Here is a 21,738-nt window from a genome sequence, read left to right as displayed (position 1 = left end):
GCCATCTGAACAAAGACCATGGCCCTGAATCTGCCTCCCCTGAGCCTGGAACGGAGATGGAGACCCCGAGGCAGCAACAGGGAGAAGAAATAGAGACGCTGAGGCAGAGAGACCAGGAGACTCAGAGACAGGGAGACTAAGAGACAGACCCAGCAACAGGCGGCCTCACGGGGGCCCGCGGCGACCCGGAGATGGCGAGGCACCGGGACACAGACCCGGGCCGAGCAGAGCCCCCGCGCGGCGCAGGGCCGTGGCGCGCGGGCGCAGGGTCCCCGGCGGGGCCAGGGCGGCCACACTCGCCGGGCGCCCCCTCCCGGGCCGCTCGCCCAAGATGGCGATGGAGGGGCGGGTGAGGCGGCAGCGGCCCTGGCCCCCGCGCCGGCCCCAGCTCTGGCCCGGGCCCCCGAGGCCGCGCCCCCGCCCGCGGTGCCGCGCCTCCCCGGGCCACTGACGCCCGGCGCGCCCTCCCCCCGCGGCGGCGGCCGAAGCGCGGGGAGGCGGCGGCGGCGGCGGCGGCTGCCCGAGCCCAGCCCCATGGCGTGGGGGGACGCCGGCCGCGGCCGCGGGCTCCTAGCGCTGACCTTCTGCCTGCTGGCCGCGCGCGGTAAGGGCGGGCGCCCGGAGAGGCGGGAGCGGCTGCGGAGTGCTGGTGCGCCCGCGCCCTGGGCTGCATCGGGCTGCGGGGCTGGCTCAAGCCCGAGTCCCGAGCAAGTGCGGGGACTGCGCGTCCCGGTGCCCGCGATGCCTGCGCGGGGGTCTGCGAGCTGCGGCCGGCGGGCGTTTGTGGCGCGTGCTTGTCCGCAGTGGGTGTGTGCCTTTGGTTCGCAGAGTCTAGAGTCGTGTGTGTGTGTGTGTGTGTGTGTGTGTGTGTGTGTGTGTGTTGGGAGTGCTCCCGTCGTGTCCGCAGTGCGTGCCACGGTCCGCGGCGTGGCATCGGCGGGGCGGGTTAGCTGCGGTGTCGGTGGCTTTCGCGGGGCAGGCTCTGCCTTGCCTGCGCGTGTCTTGGGTTGAGAGTGTGTGTGAAAGAGGAGGGAACTGGGGTTGTGTCTGCACCTCCATTTGGGTCGGGTGCGTGTGCAATTGTGTTTATGGGGCTGAGCTAATATTTGGCCTTGGCATTTGGGAAGTGTCCTTGCCCGTAGTGGGGGACAGAGCGATGGATCCCGATTGACTCGGGGTGGTGGTGATAAAACAACACTCAACTTTGCCCCGTGGGTGTGGTCCCTGGGGCCGGTTAGAGAGGGGTAGAGGGAGGTATTGCTCCCTAAAACCTGTGGCCAGCAGTGGACTGGGGGAGGGGGCAGGAAACGATTTGCTTTCGTGGACATGTCCAGCGCTCGTTCTCAGGATGCGACGCGTGTCACCCTGGCCCCACCCCCCAGGGACCGACCAGGGAAGCGTGGACGAGGTCAGCAGGGCCTCATCCAGTCCGCAGCCCAGTGCGGAGTGGGTACGGGGTAAGTCAGAGTTGTCCAAGCTGGAGAAAGGGCTGGGCAGCGGATAGCGGAGTCCCCAAGGGTGTGTGTCTAGGGCTGCAGCTTCCACCCACAGCTCTGTCGCTTCCTGTCCGGTGTGCGTTTGGGGGCGGCTCATGGGGAGTGTAGGTGGCAGGGCTGGGAGGGGGATGGGCTGGCCGCTTTGTTCGCCTAGTTCTCGCCTTCCCCGCGGAGGGGGGAGCTGAGGATGTGTCCGGGGAGAGTCGGGGAGGGACTTGGAGGTGGGGGTGGGGAGGGGGATTTCTCTCCAGCTGCTGCGGCTTTCCAGAGAGACTCAGCCAGGCCACGTGGGAGGGAGGCGGGGGGAAGGAGCCTCCGCCTGGCCAGCCCCAGGCCCATCTCCAGGAAAGCCAAACAGCGGGTGGGAAAGTGCCGGGAACTCCTCGGACCCCTTCTGTCCCTACAAAGACACGCCCCTTTCCAGCCCCAGCCGCGGATTAAGCTGGAGGCCGTGGCGGGGCTGGGTCTCGGCTGCTGGGCCAGGGGAGCTGGGGGCCCTGGCTTGTCAGGTGAAAGGGGCGGGGAAGTGTCAGAGAGACGTCTGTCTTCCCGGAGCTCAGGGGATTAAGGAATAGTTCCCCTGCCCCACCTTCCGCTATTCCTAGGGCTCCTGGAACGAGCTCAGGGTCACCCAGCAAAGCGGCATCAGGGCTGGGAACCGCACCGGCGCATTATTCAATACCTTTAGGACCTGCCGCGAGGGACCCAGCTTCCCTGGCCTCTCCCTGCTCCCGAGTGCACAAAGTAGGCGAGGGACCGAGTTGCGGCGTCTCTTGGTTGCAGTGTGAGTGGCTACAACTGCCTGCCCTGGTCCTCCAAATCTCAGCAGGCCTGGGGACACTCCAGTCGAGTTATGACTAGCCACCCTGATCTGTACCGAGGTCATTCATTCGTTCAACAAATATTTATGGAGCACCTTTTATAGGCTAGCTTGTGCCTAGTGCCTAGAATATAGTAAATAAGGAGGCAGACCTGATCCCTGGTGCAAAGCTTTCAGTCCGGTGGAGGGGGAATCTGACAAGTCCCCTGCAATGCTGGGAAAGACGCAGGAAGGAGGGGCTCCTACACCGGTCTGGGAAGGTCAGCAAAAGCTTCCTGAAGAAAGTGATGAGTAGTAGAGCTCGACATGGAGTTAGCCCTGTAGAAGGAGAATGATGATGGGGACAGTTTTCCAGAGAACAGCATATGCAAACGTTCAGAGGTGATTTACTTGAGATCATTGGATTAAACTAAATCTAGTTGGAGTTTAGGGACAAGGGGTGGGTGTGGGGCAGGTGAGGGAAGCATGGAAAGGGGTCAGGGAGTATCAAGACAGGAGGTTGAAGAGGGGAGCTAGATCCAGCTCACAAAGGGCTTTACAGGGCCCACCAAGGTTTCTGGCCTGAGAGTCCCCGTGAGCCCTTGACAGGATTTAAGATCAGCTTTGCATCATCTCATTCCAGCCAGTGTGGAGGATGGATTGGGTGGGGCTGGAGGCAGGAAGCTCCAGCTCCTTCGAGGCTGTTGTAGCAATCCAGAAGAGAGGATGGTGGCAACTAGCATAGTGGCAGTTAGGGTTGGGCTGGAGTGGCTGCATTCCAGAGATTTTCAGGAAATAGAATCAGTAGAACTTGAGGATAGATTGAATTTGTAGGGGGCGAGAGAGAGGAAAGTAAGAAATAGGCCGGGTGCGGTGGCTCACGCCTGTAATCCCAGCACTTTGGGAGGCCGAGGCGGGCGGATCACGTGAAGTCAGGAGTTCAACACTAGCCTGGCCAACATGGTGAAACCCCATCTCTACTAAAAATACAAAAATTAGCCGGGTGTGGTGATGCACGCCTGTAATCCCAGCTACTCTGAGACACGAGAATCGTTTCTGAGACACGAGAATCATTTGAACCTGGGAGGTGAAGGTTGCAGTGAGCTGAGATCGCGCCACTGCACTCCAGCCTGGGTGACAAAGTGAGATTCTGTCTCAAAAAAACAAAAACAACAACAACAAAAAAACATGAGGCAGAATGAAGGGCTGGTATTGGGGTTAGGATGATGCCTGTGCCTGCCCATCTCCTCCCAACACTGTTCTTGAGTCAGGGACTGGGACCCCGGTGTGAGCAAGTGGCGAGAAGCTGAGCCCTGTTCTTATCACATGCACAAAGGTGGGGCTCTGGGCTCTCCCTTCTTCCCAAGTCAGAATTCAGAGGGTAGGGAACCTAGAGGTCAGTAATAGGAGGCCTCTAAGAACTTGAGAGCTTTCTCCTCACCTGGGAACTCCCCACCTCCCCCATCCCTTTCTCAGCCCGGAGGCTCAGAGGCCAATCTCAGTCATTTGGGGTGGGCCTCTTTCCCCATCTCGGAAGTTAGGAATCAGATCAAACATTTGGAGTTTCTTTTAATAATGAATCTTATCCAGAAGGTATCTAAACCTTCATTGATCCTCTATGTGCTTTCATGACTCAATTAAACACACATTTACATGTAAATTAGCATTTCTTTTCTCCTAAATGTATCTCTTTCAAGTTAAGCAATTTCACAATTAGCGCATCATTGAATGTCAGCACTGAAAGGAACTTAGAAATAATTTCAGGCCAGGCTCATACCTGTAATCCCAACACTTTGTGTGGCTGAGGCAGGAGGATCGCTTGAACTGAGTTTGAGACCAGACTGGGCAACATATTGAGACCTCATTTCTACGAAAAAGTTAAAAAAGAAAAAAAAAAAAAAGCATGGCAGGCATAGTGGTGTGCACTGTTGTCCTTGCTGCTCAGGAGGCCTAAGTGTGAGGATTGCTTGAGCCCAGGAGTTCAAGACTGTGGTAAGCTGTGATGGCTCGCACCACTGTTCTCCACGCTAGGCAACAGAGTGAGACTCTGTCTCAAAAGAAGAAAGAGAAAGAAAAGAAGAAATAATTTTAGCATGAGCCTGTTTTACAGATGAGAAAACTGAGTGACTTCCCAAAGTTACATGATTAGGGACTGAAATGGGGCCACCCTTTCTAGGGATACCCAAGTTCACTCTCTTTGCACTCCTCTATACCATATGAGACGTTATCAGCCTTAGGCTCCCCCCCTCAAGTAGGTCTATCTGAGCTCTGGAATCCACCCTCCTCCACTTACCCCCCACCCACCTCTTTCTATTCTCTCCCATGGTACAGCAACCAGACTTGATACAGAATTCCAGATGCAGAACAGATGTCATTACCAGGCAGGCTTGGGGGCAGGGGGAGGAGTAAGCATGGCTCTGAGGGAGACTGGACCCCAGCCTGGTCAGAGGTGGGTGACAGGAGCTAGGGGGCTAGGGAAGGAAAACCAGAGAGTATGTTTTGGAGCCTGACATGCAGAGAAATCAAACCCTGTTACCTATGCCAACTGGGCTGCCAGCTACTACTGCCTCACTGCTGCGGCTAAGCGAGGTATCCTTTGGATTTGGGGGCCCATGGGGTCCTTGGGATCAGGGAAGCAAGGACCAGTAAGCTGTCCTTCAGGTGCAGACCCAAGACTCCTGGATGGTTCTATAAGGGACTCATTACCTTGTTAGATAGTTTGCAGGACAAAGCTCTGGCCAGTGAGCAGAACATACGGGGAGAGACAGGTGGGCACAAGAGAAATATATTTTTTAACCATATGAGCCATATAGCAAGAGAACAGGCAAGGTAGTGATCTTCCCAGCCTGGTCATGTTTAAGTACAGGATTTCTTTCAGTGTGGACTTGCTGTTCTATCTCTGCTTTTCAAGCATGTCCTGTCTACTGGGTGCCACACAGTATGCTAGGCAGTTTCCACATGTCTTCCTGACATCTTCTCTCACCCTGAAGGGAGTTACTATTGTTTTTACGGATAAGGAAACTGATGCTTGGAAAAGCATAGGGGGCTCTATGCCTTATCTTTTTGAGGATGTCTTCATGGGTTCACTCATCCATTCAAGAAATGTTTATTGAGCACCTACTGTGTGTTAGGCACTGTTCCAGGTACTGAGGATTTAGAAAGCTGACTAAGACATGACCCCAAGACTTTGGTGTCTAGTTGAGGAGAAAGGCAAGTCAAAAACCTAGAGTGAAGGCTGGGCATGGTGGTTCACTCCTGTAATCCCAGCACTTTGGGAGGCCGAGGTGGGCGGATCACTTGAAGTCAGGGGTTCGAGACCACCCTGACCAACATGGTGAAATCCCATCCTACCAAAAAATACAAAAACTAGCCGGGCATGGTGGCGCAGACCTGTAGTCCCAGCTACTTAAGAGGCTGAAGCAGGAGAATCACTTGAACCTGGGTGGCGGAGGTTGCAGTGAACCGAGATCATGCCACTGCACTCCAACCTGGGTGACACAGTGAGACTCCATCTCCCCCCGCTAAAAAAAGAAATCTGGAGTGATAACTGCAATGATGGGGGTGCCAGCGTTCTACGGGGCAGAAAAAGGAGAGGTGTCTAAATCAACCAGGGACATCACAGCTGTTCTAGGGAGTGAGAGCAGCACCAGCAATGCATGGAACAAGATGTGTTTTCAGAGAATTGGCCATGGTTCACTGTGTGTGGAGGGGTAGAGGGTCTCAGGGGAGCGGGAGATAGGCAGGTCAAGCTGAGCCTGGCTTTGCTGTTGGATAGGCTGAGGCTGAGACTCTCCCCTCAGGATTGCAGATGAAGGGAGAGCTGAGGCCTTCCTTGTGTCCCAGGCAACTGTCCCAACTCTCCTTCCAGCTGTTGGGGGGAGGGGCTCAGCATGTGGTAAGGGAGGTGGCCAAGGTCAGGGGCAGGAAGGGAGGTTTCTGGAAGGAACCGACTTGTGTTCCCTGGGAAAGGAGAATGGTGATGGTGTCGTGGAGAATTTCTCCTGGGCTGCAAACAAGTAGTAAATCTGCTGGGCCCTGAAATTCAGAAGTGAGGAGGCACTGATGTGATGTTTGTGGCAAGTTTCTGGCTTAATGAAGGAGCCATCTTGGCCTCGTTGTTCCCCTCCCCCGGCTACACGCCCCTTCCCTAAGAATTCACTGAAAAATGGAACTCACGCCAGGCCTCCACTAATCCCACGAAACAGTATTGAGCTGGCCCTGGAGCTCAGCAGCGAATCTCCTTTCTGTCTGGGTTCTAATTGGCCTCATAAAATCCAATTTATCCTGTAAGTGGGTAAAATAATCTGTCAGAAAAAGGAGATTGAGAGGTGGCCCTAGGGTTCCCAAATGCAGCAGCTCTGTGTCTCTGACAGGGTCTCACTGAGGAGATTGAGGAGAAGGGATTATGGGAGGGGCGGGCCCCTCAAGACTGAAAGCCAGCGGGCAGCAAGTGTCCACTGGGCCCCTGCAATGTGTCCACACCGGCCCTGAGAGGGAGGGCTAAAAATGGGGGTCAGCCATGGCAGTGGGCTGGGGGTGGCAAGAAAGCGCTGGCCATGAAGCTGCTGGACAAATAAGGTCCCCTCCCCAGAGCATCGCTTTTATGAAAAGATTTGGTGGCATGGGAACCACACTTATATTAAAACAAATATTGCTGTGTTATGGAGCAGAATGCAAAATGTGCTAGAGGTTTGGCCAGGTGCGGTGGCTCATGCCTGTAATCCCAGCACTTTGGGAGGCTGAGGCGGGTGGATCACGAGGTCAAGAGATCGAGACCATCCTGGCTAACATGGTGAAACCCCGTCTCTACTAAAAATACAAAAAATTAGCTGGGTGTGGTGGCGGGCGCCTGTAGTCCCAGCTACTCGGGAGGCTGAGGCAGGAGAATGTCTCGAACCCGGGAGGCGGAGCTTGCAGTGAGCCGAGATAGCGCCACTGCACTCCAGCCTGGGTGACAGAGCGAGTCTCAAAAAAAAAAAAAAAAGTCAAAACATTTTAGGCAGTCAGCGAGCCTCATAAATATGTGTTCCTGTGCTGTTGGGAGAATTTGGGTGAAAATGTTTGAGAAGTTCGGAGACTCCTCATTTTAAAATTGGGGAAACTGAGGCCAAAAGGACGAAAGTAGCTCACGCAAGGTCATGCAATGAATGACTGGACCTAGAACCCAGGACTCTGAGGCCAGGCTTGTCCCACCACACCCGCTTGTCTGTCTAGGCAAGAGTAAGGGACCTCCAAGTGGTTTTCAATGTGAGACTTAGGAAAAACTTTACCTGGGGAAGGTAGAGGCAGCCTCACAGAGGGGCTGGCACATGAGTCCCTAAGGATGAGCTTCCTGGGCACAGAAATCAGGTTGGGCACAGAGGCAGAGAGAACCCTCTTATTCAGGAGCGGTTGTCTCCTCAATGCTGGTTCATCCCCAAAAAGTCAAAGAAGGGCAATTTTCCCAGACTGTCTCCCAGAGAGATGAGACCCCTCCCCAGGCCTCAGTTTCCCCATCTGTGGAATGAGGATTCTCAGGCTTCACAGACGTTTCCACTAAAATGGGCTGTCTTGGGCTTCTGGCACAGCACTGCTGCTCTCTGAGGGGGACCCCCTCTTCTCTCTGTGTCTACATTCCTGTTGCTTTCTCTGTTCCTGCCTTGCTGAGCTCCTCAGAGGTGGGGAAGCCAGACATCTGCTGATCCATGAATATTCAGGAAGGGAATCGGAGCCTCCTCTGGGCTCGCCAGCCAGCCGCCAGCCCCTCTGGCAGCCGTCCTGCCTGCCAGAGCCCAGGCTGCTGACATACCCAGCAGCTGCTCGGGCCCCAACTGTTCACATTGTTTGTTCAACGCAGCAGGGGATTTTCCAAGCCCGGGACATGCTTTAGGGGGCAGGGAGGCTGCCGGAGGGCTCAGGGATTCGTGTCCCGTGGGGGTTTTCTCCCCTGAAACCCAAACCTACTGCTTAGTGGCTGGAATGGGCATTTGGAAGCCGCTGGGCTGAGAGCCGGGTTTGCCTTCCCCCTACCCTGTACTTGAATCATGGCATCTAGGGCCTTAGAGATAGAAGAGACTGGATGATAAGAACAGCAAATAGCACTTGTACAGCACTTTATAGTTACAAAGTGCCTTTAAAGAATAAGCTCCCCACCGGGCATGGTAGCTCATGCCTGTAATTCCAGCACTTTGGGAGGCCAAGGCGGGCAGATCACTTGAGGTCAGCAGTTCGAGACCAGTCTGGCCAAAATGGTGAAACCCTGTCTCTGCTAAGAATACAAAAATTAGTCAGGTATGATGGCGCATGCCTGTAATCCCAGCTACATAGGAGGCTGAGGCAGGAGAATCACTTGAACCCAGGAGGTGGAGGTTGCAGTGAGCTGAGATCGTGTCATTGTACTCCAGCCTGGGCAACAGAGCACAACTGTCGCAAGAACAAACAAACAAACAAAGAATAAGCTCCCATTCCTTGAGTGATGTCTATTAGACAATTAAACATTGTCTTGTTTAATTCCTTCACGCTTAGTGGTATCATCTTCATGTGGAAGCTGAGTCCCAGAAAGGTTAAGCGGCTTGTCACAGAGCTGGTAGGTGGAGCAGCAAGACTGAAACCTTGATCTTCTTCCCCAAGGTCAAAAGCTGTTTCCACCACAGCACGTGGCCTGCAGTAGTGTGAATGCCAGATCAGTTTCCCCAATTAGAATGAAAACTTGGTGAGGGCAGGGGCTGCTTCTCCCTGCTAAGCCCACGAGTACTGCTGAGGCTAGTTGTGCAGCCAGAGGTGTCCAGCAGAACCCATCTGATGAATTAAGAAACGCAGCAGCCCAGGTCAGGTCCTGTCTCTCCGTCCACCCTTCACACTGCAATCCCAGGCCCTGGCTTCTGCCCTGGCCTCCTTATTTCACGCAGCCATCACTGCTCTTCTCCCCTCACACTTGTTCCTCTTTGGAGCTGGTGGGAAGGGAGTCTGGAGACTCACAGGGGTTCTAAGTGTTGGCCTGTTTGTCCAGGTGTTGATGAATGTGGCAGAGACTGAGGCGCATGTGTTTAGGAGTGCAGAGCTATGTTTACCAATTTGTGTGTGGTCTTGATGGTGTTTTGTTTGTTTAGGAATAGGTGTGTCCATGTCAGTGAATAATCATAGAATCATAGAATCTCAGAGGTCACCTGCTACATTCCAGTGAGCTGGGGCCCAGAAGGGGAAATGACTGGGCCAAAACCACATGGCTAGACTGTGATGGATCTGGATCTAGAACTGAGGGTCTCCTGATTCCCTCGCCATTGTTTTGTGCACGTCCCCATGTGGCTCTGTCAGCCCAGACCTGCCTTGTAATGAGTATGGGCCATTGTCCCGACCTCTGACCCTGGTTCCTCTCAGACATGCCATTCTGCCTTGAAGTAAGGAGTCAGACCAGAGCCTAAGAAGGGACCTTGGGCCATCGAGCTTATATAAGACAAGGAGGCAGCAGGTCAACCTTCTGGAAGACACAACAGGGAGAACCAGCCATTTGTCTATGAATAATGGTGGCTGGGCCCTGCGGAATATTGGTTCCAATAATAAACATTGGCCTTTGTGTGTTTTTGCCTTGACCCTGGGATGGCATTCCCTTCCTCTACTGTTTCCCTACTCTTCCCTTTGTGGCAAGGGCAGTGTTGGGGTCTGTAGGCTCTTCTGGGGCCTTGGGAGAAAATAGAACCCTGGATTGAGTCAGGAGACCTGAGTCCTGGCTCTGGCCTCCTGCATGGCCTTGGGGAAATTAGCTGCAGGGAGTGTTGAGCTTCTCTAGTCACCAGGACAGACCAGGCTGCGGGCTGCCAGGGCCTGGAATGAGCCATGGGAGCCTCCTCTCATGCTGGCTCTGAATCCAGCTTGAGTCTAGTCCCTACCTGGGGCACTTAACAATTCCCAGCAGGATGTGCTCACTTAGTTCATTGTTGGGGAAGGGGGAATGTCTGACTTTCCTTCATCCAGGTGGCTCCTCCAACCAGCTGGGACTTATTTTTGTTTTGTTTATTCAAAATATATAGTATTCACACACACACACACACACACACACACACACTTTCTCACACTTATAATACACTTTAAATGTTTCTTGGATACAGTAATTTTCTAGCCTGTGTGTGTGTGTTTGTGTGTGTGTGTGTGTGTGTGTGTACAGAGAGAGACAGAGAGAGAGAGAGAGGTCTATATATGTATATGTATATATTTTAGACAGGATCTCACTCTTTTACCCAGGCTAGAGTGCAGTGGTGCAATCACAGCTCACTTCAGTCTCGACCTTCTGGGCTCAAGGGATCCTCCCACTATGGCTAGCTAATTAAAAAAATTTTTTTTTGTAATGATGAGTCTCCCTATGTTACCCAGGCTAGTTTCAAACTCCTGGGCTTAAGCAATCCTCCTGCCTTGGCCTTCAACCTCACAAAGTGTTGGGATTACAGGAGTGAGCCACCATGCTTGGCCTCCAGTGGCATATTTTTGATTGGGTAATAATGATCAATATGATCTGTTAGGTTCCAGGGTAGGGAATGACCTTACTGAGCCCCCATTCTGTGTCAGGCACTGTGCTTTTTTTTTTTTTTTTTGAGAAGGAATCTCATTCTGTCACCCCGACTAGAGTGCAATGGGGCGATCTCAGCTCACTGCAACCTCCACCTCCTGGGTTCAAGTGATTCTTCTGCCTCAGCCTCCTGAGTAGCTGAGATTACAGGTGCACGCCACCACACCTGGCTAATTTTTTTATTTTTAGTAGAGATGGGGTTTCACCATGTTGGTCAGGCTGGTCTTGAACTCCTGACATCATGATCCACCCGCCTCGGCCTCCCAGAGTGCTGGGATTACAGGTGTGAGCCACTGCACCCAGCCACTATATTCTTTTCTCGCAGAGTCTCATTCTGCCAGCCAGGCTGGAGTGCAGTGGCGTGATCGTGGCTCACTGTAGCCTCAAACTTCTAGGCTCAGGCGATCCTCCTTGCTTCAGCCTCCTGAGTAGCTGGGACCACAGGCGCGTGCCACCATGTACAGCTAACTTTTAAAATTATCTGTAGAGATGGGGTCTCTCTGTGTTACCCAGGCTGGTATGCTTTTTTAATTGAGAGACAATTCACTTACTACAAAATTCACCCTTTACAGTGTTCAACTCAGTGGTTTTTAGTATATTCATATTCACAACATTGTGCAACCACAGCCACTATCTAATTCTAGAACATTTTCATCACCCCCAAAAGAAACCCTGTACTCATTAGCAGTCACTCCCTGTCCTTCCTCCCCCCAGTCACTGACAATCATTAATCCACTTTCTATCTTTATGGATTTGCCTCCTCTGGGCATTTCATAGAAATGAATCATGCAAAATGTGGCATCTTATGATTGGCTTCCTTCACTTAGCGTCAAGTTTTCATGCTACCTTGTAGCATGCATCAGTCCTCATTCTTTTTGATGGCTGCGTAATCCATCCATTCATCAGGTGATGGGCTTTTGGGTTGTTTCCACTCATTGGCTATTATGAATAATGCTGCTATGAGGAAATTGAGCAGCAGGGGAAGACAGGCACAGAGGAGTGCAGCAGTTTGTCCAAGGTCATAGTTAGTAAGGGGAGAGCCGGGATCCAGACGCAGGTCCTTCTCCTTGATTTGCCCCAGCACCTGCATGGGTGACTCAGGAGCACCTGCATGGGTGACTCAGGAGGCTGTGGGAGGTGGGGGGACATACACTGATGGCCCCGTGCTCCTCCTGTATGCAGGGGAGCTGCTGTTGCCCCAGGAGACGACTGTGGAGCTGAGCTGTGGAGTGGGGCCGCTGCAAGTGATCCTGGGTCCAGAGCAGGCTGCGGTGCTGAACTGTAGCCTGGGGGCTGCTGCCGCTGGACCCCCAACCAGGGTGACCTGGAGCAAGGATGGGGACACCCTGCTGGAGCACGACCACCTACACCTGCTGCCCAATGGCTCCCTGTGGCTGTCCCAGCCACTAGCACCCAATGGCAGTGACGAGTCAGTCCCTGAGGCTGTGGGGGTCATTGAAGGCAGCTATTCGTGCCTAGCCCACGGCCCCCTCGGAGTGCTGGCCAGCCAGACTGCTGTCGTCAAGCTTGCCAGTAAGTGCTTGCATCGGAGGGCTGAGGCTGAAACCTAGACTTGTGGTGTGCGAAGTGGGATCTGCAGTTAGTTACTTGCACAAATGCCTCTCTCTTGATCCCACCCCCGCTTTCCCTGCCTCCCATCCTGCTCAATACGTCTCTTCCTGGTATTGTCTATCCTCATTCTTGGGTATTCCATAATCTTCCCGCTTCTTCTCTACTCCCCTGTTCCTTCTGCTTTTCTTTCCCTTTGAGTCCTAGAGTCTGGGCTTGTGCTCTCCTCCAGGGAGCCTGCCAGAGTGCCCCCTTTGTGTCAGAGGCACAAAGCTGCCTCTTAAGGGAGCTCCGGCCTTCATGGCAGGTGGAACATGTGGAGTCAAACCCCACGCTCCAGCCTTACCCCTTAGGGGGCTTTCAGGAGGCACAGATCACCATGAAATAACTTTCAGGCCAGAAGAAATGTGCATCTTACTGTATAGTTTGACCATCATGATGATGTTGGGCAGGGGGGCTTTGGAATTCATTCTGCTGGCAGCATCTGACTGCTAATCACCAATTCTTGTTGTGTCTCCTTCGGTCTGAATTGGCTCTGCTGTGTGTTTCTATGACTCTGTGTTTCTGTGTCTCCATGCGGATGTGCTTCACTGTTTGTTCTTGCTGTGGCTTCTCTCTCCTATTCCTTTCCTGTCCCTGCCTGTGTCTCACTGTCCCCAGCACTCGCAGACTTCTCTCTGCACCCGGAGTCTCAGACGGTGGAGGAGAACGGGACAGCTCGCTTTGAGTGCCACATTGAAGGGCTGCCAGCTCCCATCATTACTTGGGAGAAGGACCAGGTGACATTGCCTGAGGAGCCTCGGTGAGTGCCCTGTAGGGGAGCGGGTCCTGGTAGGCAGGGCAGAGAGGGCTCTGGGGCGTGCTCAGAACTGAGATTCTTAGAGTCGAGGTAGCTGCATTTACCTAAGCTGACTTGAGTGCCAACCACCGCCTGATTCCTGGCTCATGTCTAGTCCCAAAGAGAAGTTGGACAAGAAGTTTTTGCTCCCTGGGAGGAAAGCCACCCATTGAGCTGTGGAGCCTGAGTAGGTGTAGTAGTAGAGTCCTTCCCAGCACATCTAGTCCAACCACTTGCTTTATTGTGGAGACTGAGGGCCAGAGAGGAGCTGTGGCTTATCCCAAGCCGTACCGTGAGCCACTGGCAGAATGTTGGTTGTCTGTTGAGGACTCCCCGAGGCTGCTGGGAAGGTTTTCGCTTTTCAGGGTTCCTCCGGAGTTTCCACTCTAGATGCATAACTTCTCTTCCTCTCTCAATTCCATCCAGTGGGGCGCAGCCCTCTGAGAAGTGAATTATAGAGGTCTTTCCTCTTTCGCTCTCCTCTTTCCCTGTAAAGGCAATGGATGGGTAGAGCAATCCCAGGGAAGAGTTTCCAAGGCAGAAGGGAAGCAGAGGCTAGACCCTGGACTTGGTCCCTCTTGTGGCTTCCTGGGTAGGTCCAGATGTGTATGCAGCATACCAGAAACCACAAGGCTCATTTGCATCTGTGGTCTCTGATTTGGTCTCATGACTCAGTCATCACTCCCTGGATTCTTACATATCTTTGGAAATGTGGCTCCAAGGCCTTTCCCAGCCACTCTGCAGCCCTCTCCCTATATCTCGGTAGCTGTAGTTACTAGCTAGATCCTTCTCCCGTCCTGGTGGAGGTGGGGTTCCTCGGGCTCTGAAACACTGCCCTTTCTCCCCTGGATCCAACCTTCTGTTGCCTGTGTTGCATTGTCCCAGCTCCTCTGACTTTTGCCCATGTGTAGGTAAGGATGGGGGTTGTAGGAGAAACTTCGGGGTAGAAAAGCCACAGGACAGTTGTGAGGGAGGAAGAGGGTGACAGGTCCATACATAAGAGATCCCGGCTGGCTGTGGTGACTCATGCCTGTAATCCCAACATTTTGGGAGGATGAAGCAGGAGGATCGCTTGAGCCCAGGAGTTCAAGACCAGCCTATGCAAAATATCAAAACCCTGTTTCTATAAAACAATACAAAAATTAGCCCAGTGTGGCAGTGCGGTGCCTGTGGTCCCCACTACTTGGGAGGCTGAGCAAGATCTCTTGGAGGTTGAGGCTACAGTGAGCTGTGATAATGCCACTGCATTCCAGCCAGCCTGGGTGACACACCAAGACCCTGTCTCAAAAAAAAAAAAAAAAAAGAGAGAGATCTTGTTGACTTTGGTGCTGGGTTAGTCCCACTGGTCCTCAGAGAGTCACTTCTCACCCAGCCTATTCTCCTTCCCACCTATAAAATGAAAGGGGGAAACAAATGAAAGTTGATTTAGATTGTGGTTTCCCAAAGCGTGGCCTTTATAGAATGTTAGTCCCTTTAAATGCTTCTTGAATGAAGTATTCTATGATCAAATAAGAACAGTAAACTGCCTGTAAATCTCCGTCCTGGAGTTGGCAAGGCCCTGAGAAGTGCTGTATTGAGAATCCTGTTGACCTTGTTTAACCAAGCACTTCCTAGGCTCGTTTGCCCAGGAGCCCCTTAACATCCCATGAATGAGCATTCTAGAGGGTGAACCCTGGGAAATGCTGACCCAGCCTTTCTAACACTGACATTTGAAGTTCTGTGCCTTTCTAAATGTGGAGCCTGTCACCACTGTGTGATGATGGGTGCCTCCTGGGAGTTCCATGAACCCAGAACAGATGAGCTGGGCAAGAGAGAACCAAGCGAGAGCCGACTCCTGATGCCCCCCAGAGAGGGTAGCAGAAGGCAGCAAAATCTCCCCATGTTGAAAGTCACAACATGAACCACTTAATGGGAGTGTACCTTGGGCCAGGCACGTGCTGAGCCTTTTACATGTTTTCTCACTTAACCCTTCCAATCATCCTTTAATGTAGGTATTTCTTATTTTCACATTTTCCTCTATTTACTTTTAATTTATATTCCTAGCAGATGCATTTTTAAAATTCATATCAATATGGCTGGGCACGGTGGCTCATGCCTGTACTCCCAACACTTTGATGGCCAAGGCGGGCGGATCGCTTGAGCTCAGGAGTTAGAGACCAACCTGGGCAATATGGTGAAACGTCATCTCTCCAAAAATACAAAACTTAGGCCGGGCACGGTGGCTCACGCCTGTAATCCCAGCACTTTGGGAGGCTGAGGCGGGCGGATCACGAGGTCAGGAATTCGAGACCAGCCTGACCAACATGGTGAAACCCTATCTCTACTAAAAAAAAAAAAAAAAAAAAAAAAAAAAAATTAGCCAGGCATGGTGACGCATGTCTGTAATCCCAGCTACTCAGGAGGCCGAGGCAGGAGAATCACTTGAACCCGGGAGGTAGAGGTTACAGTGAGCCAAAACTGAGCCACTTCACTCCAGCCTGGGTGACAGGCTGGAGTGAAAACACAAAACTTAGGCCAGGTGCTGTGACTCACGCCTATAATCCCAGCACTTTGGGAGGCTGACGCAGGTGGATCATCTGAGGTCAGGAGTTCAAGACCAGCCTGGCCAACATGGTGAAACCCCGTCTCTACCAAAATTACAAAAACTAGCTGGACATGGTGGCAGGCACCTATAAACACAGCTACTCAGGAGGCTGAGGCAGGAGAATCGCTTGAACCCAGAAGGTATAGGTTGCAGTAAGCCAAGATCATGCCATTGCACTCCAGCCTGGATGACAGAGGAAGACTCCGTCTCAAAATAATAATAATAATTAATTATACTGTACATACTAGGTTTTTTGTTGACTCATCTTTTTTTTTTTTTCAAAAACAAAAATGGGATTATATTGCAACTTTAATTTTTTTTTTCACTTACCACTTGATGAACATCCTTCCAGGTCTGTACATGGAAGGATGGTAGGTATTTTTATCTGGATTGTTAAATGAGGGATTGGAGGAACAGAGGAAGAAATAACTTGCCCCAGGTCACACAGCGTAGTACTCAGAGTGTCAACTCCAGCGACCTGTGTGGAGGATACACAGGCCTCTGGTAGGTGTCATTTGGTGGTTGGGTGCGGAAACTGTGAGGTCTGAAGAAGTTTGTATGATATTACAACTTTAATTTTTTAAAAAATTAACGGTGGGTTTAGAAATCTGTAGTCCAACTGTGGCTGGGAACAGAGAAGTTACTTCCCCAAAGCTTCTCAGCAAACCAGTGGGTTTCAGACCTCCCCACCACCCCCAACGTCTAGCTCAGGCGTCATCCCGTGAAGCCACAAACCTAATCCAGGAGGCCAGAGCTGCCAGTTTCTGGACTCTGGGAGTGTTTGCCCCCAAGTCCTCTGAAAAGTGATCCTCATCTATAAATAAGCTGGGCTTGCATGTCCTGGCACATTGTGTAGGGGGAATAAAGAAATGTCTAAAACAGCAACTTGATTATGCCCAAGGTATGTATTTTTACACATGCCCAGATATAGTGCATGCACAAATATGCTATTCATAAACTTCAGCCCAGTGGTTTGAAGGAGACCATATGCCTTGGTGTAACATGTGCACATGTGCAGTTAATAAACACACTGCATCAGGGTGTATGTGCTTCGTTTGGAACTGATGGTAAAGACTAGACCCCAGGGCAAATCCCTGGTACTTATACTATTTTCTAATTATAGGGGACAATCTAGGGGATAATTTTTCTTCCATAGGAACCAGCAATCAATGAGAGCAATGTTTCCCAAATCCCAGGTATTCACAAACCACCTTCATAATTGTGACCATACTTATACCATTTACACAATCACTTAATAATTTTCTTTACATCAACTCGCTCTTTTGTAACTTGAACACATTTTAAAAGGGAACATTATCTCACTGCAATAAAATGGAAAACCAGCAACACTTGCCATAAATAGAAGATAGCCATAAAAGTAAATAATGTAACTTCCAGGATAAAAAGCCATGTATCTGGATCCACTTGAAATCATTTTGTTATCGCCATTCACTCACATTTTAAGAAACATGGAACTAAGGGACTTAAATAACATGGCTCCTGCCCTACCCTCTCCCAGTGGTTACCATTTCTGTCAATCTCATGTGACTTCCAGCCAGTATCCCCTTGCCCTGCGTGGATCTCAAGGGCTTAGGGTGGGGGCTTCTTGGCCCTTGGGAAATTCAGGGCAGCTGCGTCATTTCTTCTGTGTTCTTTAATCCTCGGGGCCCAAGTGGCCTTTTGTGGGTAGGAGCAGCAGACTCAGGTTTGAGGTTGGAAAAAGAATAATCCCTTCCTTTCGAGTTGAGATTGTTTTTCATTTTATAAGTAGCTTTTATTTTATTTGAAATTTGAATTTCTTTTAAAATGGTAAAGTATATCAACTTTACAGAAAGGGGAAAAAAGTCACCTACTGACTGAACACAGCTTTTACCAATTTGAGCGTTTCCTTGCAGTCTTTTGAAATACGTATATGGGTTACACCATTGTAAACATGTGTTTAGAGTTTGCAATTCATAAATATGTTTATGTCCATTATCTAATGTGAGCTCAAAACACATTAAGAGGATCGGTGTTGTGAAGTAGGCAGGACAGAAATTATTTAACCCATTTTTCAAATGAGAAAACTGTGGCCCGGATACGGAATGTCACTTGCTAAAATCACTTACATTGAAACCAGTTCTCTCCACCATGTCACAGTGCTTCTGTGTTAGAGCCCAAGTTACAAACCAAAGTGTACAAGGGCACAGACTATTAGCAATTTACATTTAAAAATTTTTATATTTCCTAACTGATACATATTAATTGCAAAAAAAACCCCACTTAACAGGAGCAATAAATAAGAATCCCCCGTAATCCCACTCCTACAGAAAACCCCCATAAACCACACGAGCTTTGTCACCTTTGACTTTTTCTATATATATCCTAACATAACTTTTTTCTATTTTCTAAAAGTAGAATTTCTTCATAAACACTGTTTTTTTACTTTTTCCCCCCACTAACTAATATATTTTGAACACCTTTCCAAGGACAGAGCTTCGAAAAACACATTTTAGCAAAGCAAAAGATTTTTTTGAGTCAGGGACTCACTCTGCCACCCAGGTTGGAGTGAGGTGGCATAATCGCTGCTCACTGCAGCCTCTACCTCCCGTCTCAAGCGATCTTCCCACTTCAGCCTCCTGAATAGCTGGAACTACAGGTGTGCACCACCATGCCTTGGCTAATTTTTGTATTTTTTGTAGAGACTGGGTTTCGCCATGTTGCCCAGGTTGGTCTCCAACTCCTGGCCTCAAGCAATCCTCCTGCCTCTGCCTCCCAAAAAGCCAGGCCAGAAAAGATTTTAGATGAACCCTAAAAGTGGTTCCATCTTGCCTCTATTGGCTGCAGCAATAGCACCATATCTGGGGAAAGGAATTCATTCATTCATTAATTTGTTCATTCATTCATTCACTCAATCACATCATTAAGGGAATGTTATTTTTTCAAAGGAGAGACTACCTCTTGAGTACTTGGAGCATGATATTCCCTGGAAAGACCTAGAAACATTGGGGTTAGGAAATGTAGGCAGTTCCCAGCAGCATAGTCAGCTCGCTAGTCCGAGGGAGAAAGAGGAGAAAGAAAGGTCTTGGAGGAAGAGCACGTTAGATGGATGGGGGTGGGGCCTGTTTTCTAGGTGGGTCCTACTTGTCCTTCCCCAATTCGTCCTTTCTGTCAGTTCTTCTCTGGCAGCAGACTGGGTCCTGGCCCAGGATTTCGCTCCAGCCACACTTGCCTCCTTGTCCCTTTCTCTCGCTCTGCCCCAGCACTTATGTAGACAGCTGTTGGAGCTGAGGGTGAAAGGCTAGGGGCAGAGGTAGGTTTGCCTGTGTGATGCAGGAAAGAGCAGGGCATATTTATGCTTTTTTTCTCTAAGTCCTCTAAGTCTTTGGGCCACGGCAGGTTTGTAGGGCCCCTGTTTAGAACATTCTTCCTCCCCAGCCTTTGAGCTACTTCTCCTGTTCCATGTTTAGATTTTTTTAGACCCCACTTCCCCAGGAGCTAAGGGATCTCCACCAAGTGCACAACTGCCCCCTTCCCTTTCTGACCTTGGCCCAGCCTACATCCCAGAGGCCAGCACCATTTGCTTTGTTGAGAAACTAGGATTCTCCACCTGGAGCTGATCCTGTAGGGATCCCAGTTGGAGGATTCCGAGGGACCCATTCACCCCCTCCTTAGGTCAGAGCCCACTCTGGTCTCCACCATCCCAACCCCCATGGAGACCTCCCTATCCCAGATTACATCGTTTCTCAAGGTCTCTGGACCTTTCTATTTCTTTAGCCCAGAGGGCAGGGAACACCCTCATCCATCATGCCCCTTCTAAGTAACATACGTGTTGGCTGGGTCTGCTTGGAGACCACGTCCTCTCCAAGGGCATTTTCAGCCATCCAATGGCTGCCGAGACAGGCAGGTAGGATGAATATGACATTTGGCACCAGAAGACTTGGGTTCGAGTTTTCACTCTACTCTACCTGTGAGATCCTGGGAAAATACCTCCTCCCTCCGAGCCTATTTTTCACCAGTAAAATGGAGGTTGTGACCTCCTCTATGTCTTGGGCTTGTTTTAAGGGTCACATGAGATAGTGTGAATAAAGAGTATTTTATCAAGGGAGGGAGAAGGTAATATGGGCAAGGAGTAAAAAAAATTCAAACTGTATACAAGGATATATAATAAAAAGTCAGTCCCTCCCACCCTCAGTCCCCTGGATCCCAGGTCCCCTCGCCAGAGACAACCACTATTACCAGGAACATTGAATGTATACGCAAGCATAGAAGCCTACATGTCCCCAAACATATTGTTTTGTACCAGAACACATTTGGAGATGGCCCTCTATCAGCATACACGGAGCTGCCTCCTTTTTAGCAGCTGCCTAGCATTCCATTGTGCGAATGTACCCAAACCAATTTAGCCAGTTCCCACCCTGCAGATGGACACTTGGGTTGTTTCCAGCCTTTTGCTATCACAGACAGTGCTGGAGTGAATATCGTTTAACATATGCTCTTGTGCACACGTCTGAGAGTATCTGTGGGATACAGCCCTAGAAGTTTTGATGTTGAGATATCACCAACTTGCCCTGGACAGATGGTGTATGGGCAGGGCCACCATCGAGCCAGGAGTGCCTTGCCCCATTCCCTCATCCACGTGGAGTGTTATTAAGCCTTCTGATTTTCACCAATCTAATAGGTGAAAATGGTGTCTTGGAGTTTTTGTTTGTTTGTTTGTTTGTTTGTTTGAGATGGAGTTTCGCTCTTGTCGCCCAGGCTGGAGTGCAATGGTGCGATCTTGGCTCACCGCAACCTCTGCCTCCCGGGTTCAAGTGATTCTCCTGCCTGAGCCTCCCGAGTAGCTGGGATTACAGGCATGCACCACTATGCCCAGCTAATTTTGTATTTTTAGTAGAGACGGGGTTTCTCCATGTTGGTCAGGCTAGTCTTGAACTCCCAACCTCATGTGATTCACCCGCCTTGCCTCCCAAAGTGCTGGGATTACAGGTGTGAGCCACTGCGCCCGGCCTGGTATCTTAGAGTTTTAATTTGCATTTCACTTACCGTGAGCCACCCTCCCTGTGGCCCCCCGCCCACCTCACGGTTGCCTGCTCCCCTCTTCCCAAGGCTCATCACGCTTCCCAACGGCGTCCTTCAGATCCTGGATGTTCAGGAGAGTGATGCAGGCCCCTACCGCTGTGTGGCCACCAACTCAGCTCGCCAGCGCTTCAGCCAGGAGGCCCTACTCAGTGTGGCCCGCAGAGGTAAGGGGGCTGGCTGGGTGGGGAAACCTGGGGGTTCCTGGAACCAGCCACCTCAGAGCTGGCAGGGACTTCCAGGGGTCCAGGCCTTGCCTTCAAGTAGGTGATAAATCTTAGTCCCATTGACAGGTGAGGCGATGAAGCCCAGAGAGGGAACTGTCACCCAGCAAACCAGGGAAGAAAGAACTGGGCTGGAACACAAGACCCCAGACTCCCAGGGCAGGGCTCCTCTCTTCATGCAGAGCCTGTGTGCCCTCTGGTTGGATGCAGTGTAGAAGGCTGGGGACAGAGGTGGGGATGCGAGGCATCTGAGGCAGTGTCAGTGCCCGGAAGCCCTGGTCCCTGCCCCTTTCTCTCCTGCCCTTCTATAGTCGCTGAGGGGTTCAGGCACTGGTGGATTCGTCCCTCTCTGCTTTCTGTGCCTTGCAAATCTGGCTCCCTGTGGCCTAGTGTTCTTATCCTTTACTCGTTTCTTTGAAAAGCTCTTGCCCCAGTGTGATGGATTAGGAAGGGCACAGTCTTTGGGGTTGGAAAGACCTGGTTTGAATCCTGGCTTCTCTGCTCACCATCTGCGTGACCCTGGGCTCCTTATCAAATGCCCAGCTCAGAGAGGCTCGAAGAGTCCTTGAGATAAGAATGGAAAGTGCCTGGCACCTGGCAGGTGCTCAACAGATCTCACTTCAAGCCTCCC

The 21,738-nt window shown here is 51.2% G+C and overlaps 1 protein-coding gene across 2 annotated transcripts in view; it reads left to right on the top strand.

The window, feature by feature from the left end:
• The first annotated feature begins 327 nt into the window (after positions 1-327).
• The window catches only part of IGDCC4 (immunoglobulin superfamily DCC subclass member 4), a 41,804-nt gene continuing 20,393 nt past the window's right edge, over positions 328-21,738 (top strand). The window contains exons 1-4 of one of the 2 annotated variants that reach the window (XM_030814579.1): positions 328-604; positions 12,017-12,367; positions 13,064-13,205; positions 20,914-21,050. In XM_030814579.1, the coding sequence (XP_030670439.1) occupies positions 535-604; positions 12,017-12,367; positions 13,064-13,205; positions 20,914-21,050 (700 nt within the window). In that variant the 5' untranslated portion in view covers positions 328-534. The remainder of the gene's footprint in view (positions 605-12,016; positions 12,368-13,063; positions 13,206-20,913; positions 21,051-21,738) is intronic. The other variant, XM_030814578.1, reaches the window with a different exon arrangement.

Source organism: Nomascus leucogenys, chromosome 6, assembly GCF_006542625.1.
Source record: "Nomascus leucogenys isolate Asia chromosome 6, Asia_NLE_v1, whole genome shotgun sequence".
NCBI classification, from domain to species: Eukaryota; Metazoa; Chordata; class Mammalia; order Primates; family Hylobatidae; genus Nomascus; species Nomascus leucogenys.
This window is presented reverse-complemented; position numbering and strand designations above follow the sequence as displayed.